At 40.6% G+C, this 18,365-nt stretch overlaps 2 protein-coding genes across 7 annotated transcripts in view; one reads left to right on the plus strand and one right to left on the minus strand.

The window, feature by feature from the left end:
- The window catches only part of Trip4 (thyroid hormone receptor interactor 4), a 90,190-nt gene that overhangs the window by 70,925 nt on the left and 900 nt on the right, over nucleotides 1-18,365 (minus strand). The window contains 2 exon segments of one of the 5 annotated variants that reach the window (NM_001433741.1): nucleotides 2,211-2,318; nucleotides 4,444-4,545. The gene's annotated coding sequence lies outside the window, so the exon portion shown is untranslated. 5 annotated transcript variants of the gene reach the window in all.
- Nucleotides 273-12,621, plus strand: Pclaf (PCNA clamp associated factor). 2 transcript variants are annotated; one of them, NM_201418.2, is made up of 4 exons: nucleotides 273-385; nucleotides 649-726; nucleotides 4,904-5,066; nucleotides 12,150-12,621. In NM_201418.2, exons 1-4 carry the CDS (start codon nucleotides 340-342, stop codon nucleotides 12,193-12,195), a joined length of 333 nt encoding a protein of 110 aa, NP_958821.1. In that variant the 5' UTR covers nucleotides 273-339; the 3' UTR covers nucleotides 12,196-12,621. The 2 variants fall into 2 exon arrangements, with proteins under 2 accessions (NP_958821.1, XP_087417263.1); XM_087561137.1 differs by having other exon boundaries at nucleotides 12,133-12,307.

Below are 18,365 nucleotides of genomic sequence, written 5' to 3' on the forward strand. Positions count from 1 at the left end.
CCACTGGCTAGTTCACTGCCTACCTACCCTCAGCTCCCACGCTTGGCGCACTCCTGGAAAGTCCTGGCACCGCCCACCGGGAGAAGGTACGAATCGCGACCACTGGGGCTGATGGACTGGCCAGCAAAGCCTGAAGTCTCGAGGCTGTCACCGCTGGACGTTGCCAATTGGTTCAGTGTGAAGGCGCGGAACCAATAAGAACCGTGGTTCTCTAGAGCTTGGAGCGCGCGGGAAAGAGACCCATTTAAACTGTGGCGGGAACATCATTTTTCGGGTTCTCGTCCAGTTAAGACATCTGTAGCTGGGGAGTCAGTTAAAGTGGTCTCTTCCTGCGCGAACATGGTTCGGACCAAAGCAAACTACGTCCCAGGAGCCTACAGAAAAGGTAAAGGGATACAGCTTGATAGCAGGGGGTTCCCTAGGCAGCCTGTCCCTGAGGTGGAGACTGCCTCATTACATTACCTATGGCTGCCTCCCATTGAGCAGCTAGGCCCTCACCTCTAAGAAACCTGGCAAGGTCGTTTGCTGCTGTGCATCTCCCTATTCCCGGCTAGCCTGGGACTGTGGTACAACAAAGCTCGAGGAGGGTGAGGGGTACTCCGAACTTTCCTGCCTCTTCTGAACGCCCCTCTTCACCTTTCTTTGCAGTGGTGGCTTCTCAAGCCCCTAGGAAGGTGCTTGGCTCCTCCACCTTTGTCACCAATTCTTCCGGTTCGTCGAGAAAAGGTAGGAAGAGGCCTGGAAGCTTCTGAAGTAACACTAACACCCCTGAAAGCATCAGGCCTGGCACAGCAGAACTAACATGTGTGGCCCGTGGTCGATTTATTTTTACTTCATCTCCTTCCTCTGGAATTTGTTTCCCTTGACATTCTCACCCCTAAATTTCTTCCTTGCCTTCTAAAGGGCCCTTAGTCTTTCAGGAGGCTTGGATAGGGATGTGAGGGTCCAATGGAAAACTCATTTCTTGGTGGTGAGGGACAGTTTCTTTTTAAACCTATTTTTCTTTGCTGAATGGTGTTATTTAAATTTTTATTAACAACTACTATTTTCTTGGAGGCTACTCAAGTGCCTCCTCATTAGATTCAGGGTGAGGGGTGACAGTGCTACCACGTTTTCTGTAGGGTGTGTGTGTGTATCTGACCATGCAGGCAATCTTTGGTAACTGAACCCTGGGCCTTTCTTGCTCATGTTGAACACAAGTACTCCACCTCTGAGCTAGATCTCAAGCACACTACCCTAGTATGTTTTGCTTTTGTTTCTGCTTCTCCCTCCTCCTCTACTCCACCTTTCCTTCCTGACCTGACCTTCCTTTTTTCCTCCCTCCTCTCTTTTGTTCTCTCTCCTTCCCTCCATTTTCCCTCTTCCAGGGTCTCATGTAACCCGGCTGCCCTCAAAATTTCTATGTACAAAGAATAACTTTGAACTCCAGATCCTTCTGCCGTCCACCTCCCCACTGCTGGAATTCCACATATAGGCCATGGATGCCAGGTTTAGTCTGTGTTGGGGATCTAACCTAGGGCTTTGTATGCTAGACAACTGAGTCACATCTATAACCCGCCCCTGCCCCCACCACCCACCGATTGCTGATTGCCAGGATTACAAGTATTCACTACCACACCCAAATTTACTTTTTTGAGATGAGATCCTTGCTATCTTCTGACTTTTCGAGGGTTTTTATGACAACACAGCCCACCGCCACCATTATTTATTTGTGATAGGATCTCTTGAGTGCATTTAGCTGTGTTGGCTTTGATTCTCTCCTGCCCCAGTCCCTGGAGTGCTAGGATTACAGGCATGTACTACACCATACTCGGCCATAATTTTCACCAAATCTAAAATGTTCAACAGAATATATTTACTATTTCCACCTCTTCGGATAAGATAGTAGACAAAATTTTTGAAAGATAAATTTATTTAGAATGTCAGCTTATATTTTGAACAACTAAAATAAATTCCATTTATTGCCATTGTCTGGCCTGCCACTGAATCACTAGAGCTAATTGAATACGTCCTTAATATGTGATAAACTGCCTGGCAAAGAGATGCATGGCTGTCATCCTACTTGCTGTGGAGGCTGAAGCAGGATGACTACTGTAGGTTCAAAGCCAGTCTGGGATATCAAGTGAGTACCAGGTCTGCTGAGGGTCCTAGCAATATGCTGTCTCACAAAACCAATAAAACAAGCAGCAGCTTGGTGTAGTGGCACATACTTGTAATCCCAGCACTTGAGTAGTACAGGCGGGATGCTCAGGAAGTCAAGGCTACATAGTGGATGAGATGGCAGCCTGGGCTCTAAGAAGTACTGACTCACCTTCTCTCTGCCAATAAAAGAAAAATATTCATAGGTTTGTATTTTTTTTTTTTTTTTTGGTTCTTTTTTTTTTCGGAGCTGGGGACTGAACCCAGGGCCTTGCGCTTCCTAGGCAAGCGCTCTACCACTGAGCTAAATCCCCAACCCCTAGGTTTGTATTTTTAATGCCAAACAACTATATCAGATTGTAGTACTCATTCTAAATTATTTTAATACATGATATTAATGCCTGTGTGTGTTAGTGTGTGTGTTCATGTATGCATGGATTTGTACACTATAACATATGTGGAAGTCAGAGAACAAAAACAATTTTGTGGAAATCAGGTCCTTTTAACTTGGGGTTGATACTCAGGTGTCCAGGTGTGTTAGCATTTACCCCTGAGCCATCTCACTGGTCCAATAGCCTCATTTAAAAATTATGTAATTTGTTAAGGCCACACAACTAAATCAGCATAACTGAGTTGAAATCATGCAGCTAAGCTGGGCATGGTGGAAAGCCTTGCAATCCCAGCTACAATCAGAGGCATGAGGATGCCTGAACCCTGATGTCCCAGACCAGTCTGGGTAATAGATGGAGACCCTGTCTTAATCAATCAATGGCTAGGAATGTAGCTCAGAGGTAGCCGGTGTATCTAGCATTCACAAGATCCTAGTTTTAATCCCTAATACTACCAAAAACCAAGTTTGCAAGTACTGCTGCATATTTCTAGTACTGAGAACGTCTCTATTAACATAAGGCTAGGAGTATGTATGGGTCAGCATTAGAGCACTTGCCTAGCAAGTTTTCTTTGATGAAATTATAAAGAACGTTTGTTTTCCTTTGATTTTAGGTTCATTTATTTAATATGTCTGAGTGTATTGTTTGGACAAATGTATGTGTACCAATGCTTACACACATGGCTGTGAGCCATCATGTAGGTACTAGGAACTGAACCAGAGCCACGTGTGCTCCTAGCAATGGAGCTGTCTCTCCATCCCCACTTTTGAGAAAAGTTCTCATGTAATCCAGGCTCGTCTCAAACTTGTTAGGTAGCTAAAGCTGGCCCTCAACTTCTGATCTCCCTGTTTCTTAGGGGAGAGGGTCTAGAGGGTGAAGCTCAGGTTTCCAGGATTGTAGGAGAGAGTCACCATTCTCCTGTAACTATTTTTAAAGAGACAACTTTCCCTGAATTTTTATTTTACATTACTATTAAAATATAACCAGGAAGAGGATTTTCCTTATGGAAAAGAGTCAGTTGCTTTGAAAAGTAGGAGTCAGTTGCTTTGAAAAGTAGGATTTACTCTTACAGAAAATTTCACATTGCTCCATTCCCCAGGTATTGGGGATTGGACCTATGGCCTTGGGCACTTCAGGTAAAGAGTCTCTTGCTGAGCTGTGTTCTTAGCTCTATTTGTAGCGGGAGGGGGCTTGGGATTCAGTAATTTACCTGGGTCGACTTTGTGCTCACTTGGTAATACATGCAAGTTTTGAACTTTGGATCCTTCTGCTTTGTCCTCCCAAGTAGCTGTGATTACAGGCCTCTGCCATTAGTCTGGCTCACATTGTATATGTTCTTTAACTAAATAACTTAACTGTTCCAAGAAATATACCTGAGTAGTAGAGCACTTGCCTAGCACATGTGAGGTCTTGGGTTCAATCTTTGACCCATATCTACACTCACAAACCCCCATAAATAGACAGACAAATAAATAAATAACTCTACTAAATAAAGCTTGGACAGTTTATACTACATGGCACAAACTTATATTAAGGTAAATACATTTTATAAAATGTATTACTTGTTGCTATGGGGGTAGATGTGTTGTGTGTTGCAGCACAAATAAGGCCAGAAGACAACTTCTGGGAGTTGGTTCTCTACTTCCACCTCTATGTGGTACCTTGAGATTGAATTCAGGGCATCAGGTTTCTTCATCAAGTGATTTATATATGAGTGTGTGTGTGTGTGTGTGTGTGTGTGTGTGTGTGTGTGTGTGTGTGTGAGAGAGAGAGAGAGAGAGAGAGAGAGAGAGAGAGAGAGAGACCTGTGTCCTGTGTATGGATACGGAACCATCTGATATGGGTATTAAGAATCAAGCTATATTCTTTGCTATTTTTTTAAGACTTATTTTATGTATATGAGTATTTTGCTCACTGTATGTGTGTGCCCATATATAGGCCAGAAGAAGGCATCAGATTTTCAGGATTGGAGTTATGAACGTTTCAAGACACTATGTGGGAATGGAGCCTGGGTAACCTGTAAGAGAAACAAGTATGTTTAGCTGCAGAGCCCCTTCTGCAGCCCAGCCCTAGTATTCTGAAAAGCAACAGGTGTTCTTTACCACTGAGTACCTTTCCAGCCTTCATCTTCTAATTTAAGGTAGAACACTTAATACTTAGAGTATGGTGCTACAGAATGGCAATACCAGGTGGTGGTACACGCCTGTACTCCCAGCACTCGGGAGGCAGAGGCAGGTGGGTCTCTGAGTTTGAGGTCAGCCTGGTCTACAAGCAAGTTTCAGGACAGCCAGGGCTGCACAGAGAAACCCTGTCTGGGGTTGGGTGGAGAATGGTGACTACATTTGTTTTTATTTAGTTCTGTTTCTATTTTACAGCTGAAAATAAGTATGCTGGAGGGAACCCAGTCTGTGTGCGCCCAACTCCCAAGTGGCAAAAAGGCATCGGGGAATTCTTCAGGTTGTCCCCTAAAGATTCTAAAAAAGAAAACCAGATTCCTGAAGAAGCAGGAAGCAGTGGCTTAGGAAAAGCAAAGAGAAAGTAAGTGTTTATGTTCTGGAAAACAAGAAAATATCCTCTTAAAGATAAAAGACAAATGGGATACAAATTTTAAGGTTTCTCTCTGAACCAGTAAGAAAATGAAATCTATGCTTTACTTTCTAACATTTATGTCACTTTAAAATTTGAAAAAATTTAAAAAATATTTACTTTTACTTACTCCAAAGAGACTTGATTCCTCTTCATTTATTATTCCTCTAATTTTCATAGCTTTTTGTCTTGTTTTGTTTTTTGAGACAGTCTCTGTATGTAACCCAGGATTAACGTGAACTTCTTGTAATCCTTCTGCCTCAGCTTGCTAAAGTGCTATGCAGAGAGGCATGAGCTCTCACACTTTACAGTACGCATGCCTTCCTCCTTCCCTCCTTTTCTTTTTTCTGTCTTTTTTGTATTTTCAAAAAGAAATTTCTGTCAGTTCATCTGATTTGAATTCCACTAAACGCGCCCGTTATACCCCACAAAATTACTAGTTAGGGACTGAGTGTAGCTCAGTGTGAGTACTCAGTATGCATGCAGTGCTAGGTGTAGTTTCCAGTTCCAAAGTCAGTAATAATACTATATGCTGAACTTTCATAAGAAATATACAAATAAAATAAATTAAACAGAAATTACTCTATAGAAACTATCCATAGTAATTCCATATATTTTTTTCAATCTTCTGCAAATTCTTAAGAATTCTTCAAAATCTGGGGCTGGAGGTTTTTGGTTTATTTCCTTGAGACAGGGTTTCTCAGTGTAACTCTGGCTATGCTGGAACTCAGTCCATTCTGTAAACCAGGTTGGCCTCAAACTCAGAGATCTGTCTACCTCTGCCTCTCAAATGTTGGGATTAAAGGCATGCGCCACCACTGCCTGGAGGTTGGGAATTTTAAAATGATTTTTGTTTTTGTGAGACAGGGCCTCTATTATGTAGCTCTGGCCACTGTGAAATTCACTATGTAAACTCAGCTAGCCTCACACTCACAGAGATGTATGTGCTTTTCCAGTAATGGGATTAAAGGTGCTATAATGCAAACTTGTTTTTAAGTTTTTAATGAAATGAGATGAAATGAGGGCGCTAGTGATAAACATTGAGCTAAAATTCTAAGTACAAAAGCATGATATTTGGGGCTGGAGAGATGGCTCGGTGGTTAAGAGCACTGACTGCTCTCCCAGAGGTCCTGAGTTCAAATCCTAGCAACCACATGGTGGTTCACAACCATCTGTAATGGGATCTGATGCCCTCTTCTGGTGTATCTGAAGACAGCTACAGTGTACTCACATATATAAGATAAATAAATAAATCTTTTTTTAAAAAAGTATGCTATTTGGGGCTGGAGGAATGGCTGCTCTTGCAGAGCTTTGAGGTTTGGTTCCCAGCACCCACAAGGCAGCTCACAACTGTCTGTAACTCCAATTCCAGGGGATCTGATGCCTCTTCTGACCCCTTGAGTTCCTGTAGTTATGATGTACATGTTGGACACAAATACACATGTACCCATAAAAATAAACATACATAAAATGAAAATCATTTTTAAAAAGGAAAAAGTATACTGCTTTGTACAACATACACACAGTATATGAGAATATAACAAGTATCAATAATTATTTGGGTAAAAACTTTGTTTCATGCTACATACTATCAACTTCTAACAATCAAGGTCTATCTTGAAGTTGGAGTCTATTCAACTTCATTAAGAATCACAAAAAAAAAAAGTTAGGTATGGTGTTACATTCCTTCCTTTAATCTCACCACAAGGGAAACAGAGGCAGGTGGATCTCTCTGAGTCTGTGAGTCCAGCCTGGTCTATAGAGTGAGTTCCAAGACAGCCAGGGCTACACAGAAAAACCCTGTCTTAACATCCCTGCCCCAAGGGGGGGACTAGAGAGATGGCTCAGTGGTTAAGAGCACTGACTGCTCTACCGGAGGTTATAAGTTCAATTCCCTGCAACCACATGGTGGCTCACAACCATCTGTAATGGGATCCAGTCTCCTTTTCTGCTGTGTGTGGAGAGTGACAGTGTACTCACATACATTAAATAAATCTTAAAGGGGGTGGGGCTGGGGTATTGGCATGTCTGAGGCCTTAGCTTCATTACTCTGCACCTAGAAGAAAAAATTAAGAAAGAATATTTGAATTCTTTCTTTTAGATTTCTATGTATCAAAACCAAGCTACATGTTATAGAGGGTGTGTAGCTCAGAGGACAACTTTCAGAAGTCAGTTCTCTTTCTACCTCTACATGGGTTTCAGGGACTGAAGTCTAGGTGTTCAGAGTCAAACGACACACAAGCACGCTTACCATAGAAGCCATTTTACTGCTCTCAGACTTTAATCTCTCTCTCTCTCTCTCTCTCTCTCTCTCTCTCTCTCTCTCTCATTTTTTTTAAAGACAAAAACTCACTATGTAGTCTTGGCTGGCCTGGAACTCACTGTGTGCACCAGGCTGGCTTGAAACTCATAGAGATCCACCTGCCTCAGCCTTCTGAATGCTGGAATTAAAAATTGCATACCACCACTGCTTGCCTTTCTTTAAAAAAATGTCTTAATTCTAAAAGAAAGTATTTGTGAGATTGAGGCCAGCCTGAATTACCTGAGATCCTGCTTCAAACATCAAAGCAAAAAGAGTACTTGGGTGTAGAAAGAGAGGGTGTGGTACCATGACACTGTCATTGTGATGTCTTCATGAAAGTAAGACCTGGTTTGTAATCTCCATACCAGCCAGAAACTTAGGGAATTTCCAGCCCAACAAGCAGCAAGCTGGATACTTGGAACCCCAACCAGCAGGAGTAAGAGGATGGCGGTCAGACTTTGTTTGGGACTGTTGCTGCTCCTTGTTCTGGTCCTCCCCATGCAGGTCGAGTCATTTGTCCCTTTAACCAGCACATCGGGCCCTACCTACTATGAAACAGACACCCCTTCATGTTCCAGCAATTCCCTAAGAGCTATAGCCAAGCTCCTTGGGTTCTCACTTACCTTTCTGTGCCTTATCCATTAAGAGACTCAGGCCAGACCACATTTTGAAATTGGACTAAATGGCATCTGGCCATCCAGCGTTGCAAGGAAAACAAAACCAGATCTTCGCATCTACTCAGCCCACTGGTTATAACTCAGGAAATCTTGAGAAGCTTAAACTGGACTGCCTTGAAGATCATCTCAAGGGTTAATTAGATGGAGAATACTAATCTTAAGCCTCCTGGAGTTTCACTTACAACAACAAAAGGACAACACTGAACTGAACATTGGTTAATGATTTCATTAAATGTGGCTTATAAAATATGGATTATAAAAAGTCCACCTTGAAAATAATTTCACTTTGATCTAGAGAAAACGTGTACAGTGTGGAATGGACTTGGTGTTCTTTATGGCTCATTAAACCAAAAGGCCTGTAAAGTAATTAGGAATTATGAAGATTTCAGGTTTTACATGTACTTTGGAGGAAGTACGAGGTACTACTGTAAACCCCTTATCTCTCTGCAATTCTCTTTCTGCTAGGGATTGAACTCTGGAACTTGTAAGCATCAGGCAGTTTCTACCAGTGTGCTATAATCATCTAACTTTTTTCCTTTCTCTGTTTCTTTTCTCTTTTTTCTGTCTTTTGTTTGTTTGTGAGATAGGGTTTCTCTGTGTATGCTTGGCTGTCCATCCTGGAACTTGCTTTACAGACCAGGCTGAACGAGAACTCATGCTCTCCTGCCTCTGCCTACTGAGTCCTGGGATTAAAGGTTGGCATCACCACTACCCAGCTGTTTTTCCTCTGGTCTCACTCTGCAGCCCATGTTGGCCCTGAACAAGTAATAGCTGCCTTAACCTCTGCCTCTCAGGTTTTGAGATTAGGACTATGAGCCACCATGATTGGCTACATTTAGCTTTCTGTATGGTAACTCACACTGGGGCAAGGATGGATTAGAGTCATGAGTAATCCCCCTCCACCTGGTAACCCAGATTAGCTTCAAACTCACTGTGTAGCTAGGAGTCTAGTATCCTCAGAAGTCTTGTGTCCTCCTGTCTTCCTCCTTCATAATGAGCACATAGTTATTTCTGGAGATGTATCTCGGTGACAGGGGCTTGTCAGGAAAAGGTCCTGGGATCAACCTCTTTATTTTTATTTTGGTTTTTTTGAGACAGGGTTTCTCTGTATAGTCTTGGCTGTCCTGGAACTTGCTTTGTATAGCCAGGCTGGCCTAGAACTCATATCCACCTGCTTCTGCCTCCCGGATGCTAGGATTAAAGGCATGAGCCACCACTACCTGGTCTGAGTTCGACTGATTAACCCTGCAAAAAGATCATGGATTTGATAGGCATTTTACATCATGCTCAACTGGTAATTTTTTTTTTAAGATTTATTTTTATGGACTGGAGAGATGGCTCAGCGGTTAAGAGCACTGACTGCTTGCTCTTCCAGAGGTCCTGAGTTCAATTCCCAGCAACCACATGGTGGCTCACAACCATCTGTAATGAGATCTGATGCCCTCTTTGTGTGTGTGTCTGAAGACAGCTACAGTGTACTTATGTATAATAAATAAATCTTTAAAAAGATTTATTTTTATTTATGCATATATATGTACTACATATGTGTAGGTACTTACAGAGACAAGGACACAGGTGTCCTAAAACTAGAATTTCAGGTGGTTGTGAGGCACCTGGAGTAGGAGCTAAGAACTGATCTGTGTCTTGGCCACAAAAAAAAAAAAAAAAAAAAAAAAAGATAAAATAGAAAAAAACAAAAAACAAAAAAGGACTTTCTATCAAATGGAGATAAATTATATAGTTTTATAAACAAGTTTAACCCATAGTATAATAATTCAGTAATAGCTAGACATGACGTTACATGCCTTTAATTACAAGGATTGAGACAGATCCAGGAGTTGAAGCCAGCCTGGAATGCATGGTGAGACAGTCTCAAAAAGCCACAACTAGAGATATGTTTGTAGCTCTGTAGTGGAGTGCCTATCTAGCGTATGTCCCTGGGTTCAGTTTCCTAGGAAGAAAATAAAACAAAACAAAAAATTCAAAGCAACCAAACAAGAAAACTCAACACAACAAAAACTAGATTCTGGAGGTTTTTTACTATTTTTTTTGGCCACTTCTTTGATTTGCCATTGTCTATGAAAATTATAATTATCCTTTATTGAAATAGTAAGTGAATATATGAGAATATGAACTCCTCAATTCATATTCTGCTATGGTTACTCCTTATAGTCTTGTTTTGGCCCCAAGTAGGGCAAGCTATTTTTGCATGTAGAACTGTTTAGATAAATGTTTTCCCCTTTTTAGTCAAATTTCTAAAAGTTACATTGTGTGTGTGTGTGTGCATGCCTGTGTGTTTGTGCCACAGAGGTCTGTGGAGGAAAGGGAACAATTTCCCGGAGGAAGTTCTTCCACCACTGGATCCAGAATTCAAACTTGGGTTGTCAGGTGCCAGGTGCCCTCACCCAGCAAGCCCTCCCAGAGCCCTTCCTTTCATCTGCACACTTCATTCTTACTTGTCTCCATGCTCTGACTGCCCCTTCTTGCACACCCTTCCTCTTCTTACTTCTGAAGCTCATCACATAGACCTATGACCTTCTCACTCCTTCCTCCACTCTTACACCTTGCCTTCATCTCTCACAGGCCCTTTACTATTTTGATGTTATTACTATACATCTGCATGGACAAGTATATATAAAGTCTAAATTCTGTGTGTGAAAGAAAGCATTCAACATTTGTCTTTCAGAGTCTTGGTTACTGCACTTAACATGATGGTCTCACCCATTTTCTTGAAAATGTCAATCTCTTTTTTAAAAGATTTTCCTAAAAGTATAATTTTAAATATTAAAAATTTAAATTTTCATTTACGAGTGTATGTCCATGTGCGCATGGAGACCAGAAAAGGGCATCAGGGATACTCTGGAGCTCGTTACAGGTGGTTGAACTGTTGATTGTGAGTGCTGGGATATGAACTCCTGTCCTGCAAGTGTAGTAAGCTCTCTTAACCACAGAGCCATCTCTATGGCTCCAAATGTCATTTCACTATTGCTAAATAAATTCCTTTGTGGATATGTGTCATATATCCTTTATTCATTCATCTACTGGTGCAGCTGTAAGCTAGTTCATATCTTAGCTGTTGTGATCAGTACAGCATCGGCTTACATTTGTGTTTGTGTGTGTGTGTCTACACAGATGTGCATATATGTTTGTACATGTGTAGGCCAGAGGGATACCAAGTATCTTCATTTTCTTTTCTTTCTTTTTCTTTTTTCTTTTGTTTTTCTTTTTTAAATTTATGATTCAGGGTTGCTCGATATTCCTGGCTGTCCTGGAACTCACTCTGTAGATCAAGCTAGTCTCAAACTCAGAGATCTGCCTGCCTCTGCCTCTTTAATCACACACACTGGGATTAAAGGCATGTTCTACCAGGCCTCAAATGTCTTTCTCAATCACTCTATGCCCTGTTTTTCTGACTGTACCTGGAGCAGGTTGATTTGACCAGACTGGCTGGCCGGTGAGCCTCAAATCCCCATCTCAGCCTCCCAAGCCCAAGCTGTGTGTGTGTGTGTGTGTGTGTGTGTGTGTGAGAGAGAGAGAGAGAGAGAGAGAGAGAGAGGAGAGAATATGCAATTGTGTGCGTGGGTATAGTGAGTATATGTTGAGGCCCAAAGAAGGTATTGAATGCCCTGGAGCTGGAGTTACAGGAAGTTGTGAGCTGCCTTACGTGTGTGCTGAGAACTAAACTGTTGTCCTCTTCAGTGGATGAGCCATCTCCCAGTTTGTTTCTTGTTTTGGTGAGGGAGGGTCTTACTGCATAGTCTTGGCTGGCCTGCTACTTGGTAGCTCAAACTCCATTTTTTTGTAATCTTACTGCCTCAGCTTCCCTAGGTACTAGGTCCTTTTAAATAAAACTCACAACTGAGAAATGATTCCGTGAAACAGGGAATAGTGTTAAAAAGTTTTGTTAGTAGTTCTTGGAATTTGTTTACACTTGCTAATTAATGAAGTGTAATTTTTCTCTCATTTCTAGTTATTTGAGCAGATCTATTACATTTTTAATGTTCTGACTTTATACAGTTGATATTTAAGTGATTAAAAGTTCTCTTCTTTTCACAGAGCATGTCCTTTGCAACCTGATCACAGAGATGATGAAAATGAATAGAACTTATTCATCTGAATAATGTCTTCAGTTTACTTACATATTCTAGGATGTAAATTTGGGTAAATGAGTTTGTCCAATTGGTTTGTTAACAGGCATTTAATTGAAAAAAAAATGAGGCTAAAATTTAGCCATTCAAAAGAAACCAGCTATAAAAGCGGTGAATTTTTATAATTTGTAAATTTGAATTGCATGTTTGAGTTTATGTCATATGCTCCTTCTTTTACCTGTGACGCTTCTTCCTAAAACCAACGCTACATGATGCTCTAATTACTAATCTACTGTCTCTGCTTAGATTTTTTGTACTGATGCCATTTTATGGGCATTGATTATGGAAATAGTGCCATATTTTTATGTGTGCGTGCTTCTGTGTTTGTGCCACAGTGCATTTTGACTTAGTCTTTTTTACATTAAAAAATTCAATATTAATTATAATCTCTTGTCGTTTATCAGAATGGGTGGGGGAGGCAAAGAAAAAATATTGAAAAGCTAGTTGTATGTCTTTTTAAGAAAATGTTAGCTGGGTGTGATGTTTCACACTTTGGTCTCAGCACTCAGGAGGGAACGCCAGATGAACTTCTGGGTCCCAGGCTATAGAGGGAGTTCCAGGCCAGCCAGGGCTACACAGAGAAGCTCTGTCTTAAAAAAGAAAGAAAGAAAGAAAGAAAGAAAGAAAGAAAGAAAGAAAAAGAAAGAAAGAAAGAAAGAAAGAAAGAAAGAAAGAAAGAAAGAAAAAAAGAAAAAAAGAAAGAAAGAAAGGAAGGAAGGAAGAAAAGAAGGAAGGAAGGAAAAGTTAAAGACCATTTTGTCTTGAGGACTTAACTAGTTAATAATCAAAGAGATAAAATACAGAATCAGGGACAAAGATTCCCTACATACGTTAAAAGAGGAAATTTTTTGGACATACATTCAGTTTAGTATTATAAAATAGTACTTTTCTGTGTATCTATTTTCCCTTTTCTGTCCACCCCTGACAGTTTCTATGTGTACTCTGGAACTCACTTAATAGACCAAGCTGAGTGCTGGGATTAAAGGTGTGCCCATTTTTTGCCTATATTTTTAAAGTTGGAAATGAAAAAAAAAAAAGACAAATCATGCTGTAAATCAAGTTTTATACCTCAGCTCCTTAGCATTCCCCTTCATTTCTCAAGATGACTTGAGATCATTGACTTTATGGTATAGTAGCAATTGTTTTGAGATAGGATCTCATCATGCAGCCTCTTAGGTGGCCTTAATTCAAGTATGTAGAACAAGTTAGCCTTGAACTCACTGAGAACTGCCTATCTGCCTCCCAACTGTTGGAATTATAGGCTGAGACATGCATTTTTTACTTTTTATTTTGTAATATTTAACTCATTTCGTGTGTGTGTGTGTGTGTGTGTGTGTGTGTGTGTGTGTGTGTGTATGCAATTGTGTGTATGGGTCGTATGCAGTTTTGTGTATGGGTATGTGTGGAGGCACAAAGAAGGTATTGAATCCCTTCAGGATTCACAACACAAGGAAGTTTTGAGCTGCCTTATGTGTGCCTTTAAGAATGGATGAGCCATGTCCCAGCTCATGGCTGTGACAGGGTCTTACCACATAGTCCTGGCTGACTAGCTACTTGGTATGTCAACCAGGGCAGCCTCAAACTCCTCCCCCCTTTTTTTATAATCCTGCCGCCTCAGTTTCCCTGGATTAAATATGTGTTACCCCCATGATAACTGATATACTTGACTTTCTCATCCATGTTTTGTTTACTGACAGGCTATCACTTTTTTAAAATTGACCATGTTTTTAAGCAGCCTATTTTCATAAAACTCGCTTAGTTTCAATAACATAGTATCTATTTGTATTTCCTACCATCCATACTATTTTATTTCCAAATACGAGTAAGTGTATTGGTGTGATTTTTTTTTAACTATATATTGTTTGAAGCTGCTTACGTATAGATTTTTTTTTTTGTCTTTGTATTTTTTTAATGTCTGTTTAGAGATTAAGCAGAACCTCTTTTAGTCCAAACTACTTTGAAAACAATGTTTCTTGTTTCTTCGGTTTTTGTTTGTGTTTTTTTTTTCTTTTGCCTTTTTTTTTTAAAGATTTATTAATTTATTATATATAAGTACGCTGTAGCTGTCTTCAGATACACCAGAAGAGGGCATCGGATCCCATTACAGATGGTTGTGAGCCACCATGTGGTTGCTGGGAATTGAACTCAGGACCTCTAGGAAGAGTAGTGGGGTGCTCTTAACCGCTGAGCCATCTTTCCAGCCCTTCTTTTGCCTTTTTAAATAAACATTTATTTTTATTTTGTGTGTATGAGTGTTTGGCCTGCACGTATATATCTAGAATGTATATGTTTATGTAGGGGGGGGGCTGTACCTGTAGAGGCCAGAAGAGGGCCTCAGAACTCCTGGACCTGGAGTTAGAGGCAGTTGCAAGTTGTCCTGTGGGTGCTAGGAACTGAACCTGGGATTTCTACAAGAGCAGAAAGTGCACTGATCCATTCCTCCACAGTCTCACCAAAGCTAAGATGAACTAAAGCTCTCCGTATAGCCCAAGCTGGCTTGGCAATCATACTTCAAGTGCTCAGGTTACGAGTACTTGCTAATAAAAGGGGTGGGTTTGTTTTTAACAAATATGGTTTTTTTTGTCCCTTCCCTCTTTTCAAAGAATTGTAAAGGTTACAGGACAACTTGTGAGAATCAGTGCCCTCCACCATGATAAAAAATTCAGGTCCTCAGGCTTGGCAGGAAATACCTTGACTTACTGAGCCATCTTTCTAGCCCCTTTCTGCCCCCCCCACTCCCACCCCTTTGAGATAGGGTCTCCCTAAATTCTATTATAATTAGAACCTTCCAGATTAACTCTTTTTTTCTCTTGGTTTTCAAGATAGGGTTTCAGTGTAGCCTTAACTATTCTGGAACTTATCTATAGACCAGAGGATGGCCATAAACTCAGAGATCTGCCTGCCTCAGCCTCCTGAGTGCTGGGGTTAAAGGGATGTGTCACCACTGCCTGGCTGAGATTAATTCTTTTTCAGAAAAACTGAAAGTTTAAGCAACATTGTTATAATTGGTCCTTTTTTCTTTCTTTTTTTAAAAATTATTTATTTACTATATACACTGTAGCTGTCTTCAGACACACACCAGAAGAGGACATCAGATCTCATTACAGATGGTTGTGAACCACCATGTGGTTGCTGGGATTTGAACTCAGAACCTCTGGAAGAGCAGTCAGTGCTCTTAACCACTGCCATCTCTCCAGCCTGGTCTTTTTTTTTTTTTTCCTTAATCTTTGGGAATAGCACACAGAAATCAAAGAGACTGTCATCAAATCAAATTTGTAGGATTGTTAGAAGCCATCTTGTTCAACCCAAGCCAGCCAGTAAGTTTTCAAAAAATGGACTGTCCTATTACTCAACAATTGTGAAAATGTTGAGTGTGAGTTGCTTTAACTACTGTCTATTTTTGGTTTCGTTCTTGAAAGAATGAGCTATTGCACATGTCAACCCTCAGTTATTTAAAGATCAGTTATATCTTTAGCCTTCTCTTCTTCAGGCTTAACATTGTATTCTTTGTCACATACCCTGAATTTGTCTGAATCATTTATAGAAAGGGGCTATATCTTTTCACTTATTCATTTCTTAGTCACAATAATGGTTAACTAGGCTAAGTTTCTTCTTACAGACCAGATTATTCATCAATGACTAAGTATTCATTTTTTTAAAAGATTTATTTATTGTATATAAGTGCACTGTAGCTATCTTCAGACACACCAGAAGAGGGCATCAGATCTCATTACAGATGGTTGTGAGCCACCATGTGGTTGCTGGGATTTGAACTCAGGACCTCTGGAAGAGCAGTCAGCGCTCTTAACCGCTGAGCCATCTCTCCAGCCCTCATTTCTAATTCTGATATATTTTATGCTTAGTTCGTCTGAAACCAGATGAACTCTAGCAGTATGTATTTTTTTTTTAAAGATTTATTTATTTAATGTATGTGAGTACACTCTAGCTGTCTTCAGACACACCAGAAGAGGGCATCAGATCCCATTACAGATGGTAATGAGCCACCATGTGGTTGCTGGGAATTGAACTCAGGACCTCTGGAAGAGCAGTCAGTGCTCTTAACCACTGAGCCATCTCTCCAGCCCCAGCAGTATGTATTTTTATTTTATCATTTATAACTCACATTGGCCTTGAATGTGATCTTATCTGTCTTCTGAGTTCTGCTGAGACCACAAGTGTGTGCTACCATATCCCGTCCTCAAACAAGGTTTTAGCACTAATTACTCTAAGGATTGAGTTTTCAAAAACACATCTAACGTGTTCTCTTTGTTGTTTAGTCCAGGCTGCATTAGAATTCTTACCAATCCTCCTAACTCAGTTTCTGAAGTGATGAACACAGGCACCGTGCAGTTTAGTTTTTTTAGTGATTTCAAAGAAAATAAAATTTAAAAGTGAGGGGTTGGGGATTTAGCTCAGTGGTAGAGCGCTTGCGTAGGAAGCACAAGGCCCTGGGTTCAGTCCCCAGCTCCAAAAAAAAAAAAAAAAAAAAGTGAATTTAAAAAGCTACTGTTAGGAGGCTGGAAGTCCACTATCAATCATAATGATGAAGGTACTACATTGGCCTGTGAAGGCTATTTGGGATCATATATATATATATGTGTGTGTGTGTGTGTGTGTGTGTGTGTGTATACATATGTATATATATGTATAATCTAGTAATCTATATGTTACTGTTTTATGGTTCATATGAAAAGTACAGATTCCTGGGTAGCAAAATGACTCAAAGGGAAGAGCAACTGCTGCCAACACCAAGCCTGGAGACTTGATCTCAGTCTCTAGACCAGCGATGTGGCTGAAAAGGAGAAGTGACTCCTTCAACACATCCTCTGACCTCCATGTTCACCATGGTATGCCAGCACCAACATACTTGCACACAAATGCATATAATAACGAAGAGAATAAGAGTTTTGCAGTATTACTTACAAATTCTAGAAGCGTCGTTAACCCACACCTGCAGTTTAGAGCAGGGCTTTGCAACTCATCTTTCCCGGCCTCCAAGCTCCAAGGAAAGAGTTATAAAAGCTCATGGGGTCATTTAGGACTCAATCCAGATTTTCTTATATTACTAGAACAGCAAATTAAACAAACAAACAAACCTCAAAGGCTATAGGAAAGGAGTTAAGTGCTGCTTATAAGCCACTGCCAGCAGTGGATAAGGAGTTATGCAGGCGAACGTGCATTTCCATATTAGCTTAAACTCACGGTTGGTTATAACTGAATTTTTTTAAATGAGGCACTAGCTTCTATAGGCCACATGTTTTTTAAACCATAAGTACGTTCTGGTTCTTTAGATACATCACTAGCTGTTGCTCATTGGACTTATATTTATTTCAGAATTTAAAGGTTGGAATTTAAACCTGTTGGCAGGTGAAATACTAAACTACTGCAACCTATTTATCACTCATCACTGACCCAGATTGTGTGTATTTGTGTGTGTGTGTGTGCAAGCGCGCTCGTGCGCGTTTGTGTGTGTGTGTTTGCGTGTGTGTGCGCACACGTGCACATGCATTTCCAAGTGTATACTCGATGATGGCAGGGGGAAATGGAACTATTTTAGACTTATTAGACAACCAGCTACTGGTACATTTGAGCCTCAAGTGTTTTCTTAAGAGCTTTGCTGAACTGACTACCTAGGACGAATCAATTTAATGCCGTCCTACGGCTCTCAGAAACCAGCATTCCTTTTAAATCACCAAAATTAGTTTTCTGTCTTCACTGAGGTAAACAACAGTCTACCAAGAATTTTGTGACCAATAAAAATTGGGGCTTGTTAGTTGCAAATGTCTTCACGGGTACAGAGGAGAAAAATTCAAAAGTTAAAAGTTAAGCTAGGAGAGCCGTCCATCCGGGTTGTGAAAGCTTAAAATCCCAGTACTTAGGAGGCAGTGAAGCTCTGAATTCAAGGCCAGCCTTGTCTACAAAGTCATTTCCTGATCAGCCAAGGGTTTCGAAGTGAGATTCTGACTCAAAAATATTACAGTCAACTGATGGTTTTACCCTACCCCCAGGTTTCTCTAAAAATGTAATTACTGTAATTATAGAGGTCATTACAGAGAGGGTTATTTTGTTGGCTTTGGTACCGACCGTAGTTTTCCAGTATTTTCAAAGGTAAGATTGAACCTAT

This window comes from Rattus norvegicus, chromosome 8 (genome assembly GCF_021556685.1).
Source record: "Rattus norvegicus strain SHRSP/BbbUtx chromosome 8, alternate assembly SHRSP_T2T, whole genome shotgun sequence".
NCBI classification, from domain to species: domain Eukaryota; kingdom Metazoa; phylum Chordata; class Mammalia; order Rodentia; family Muridae; genus Rattus; species Rattus norvegicus.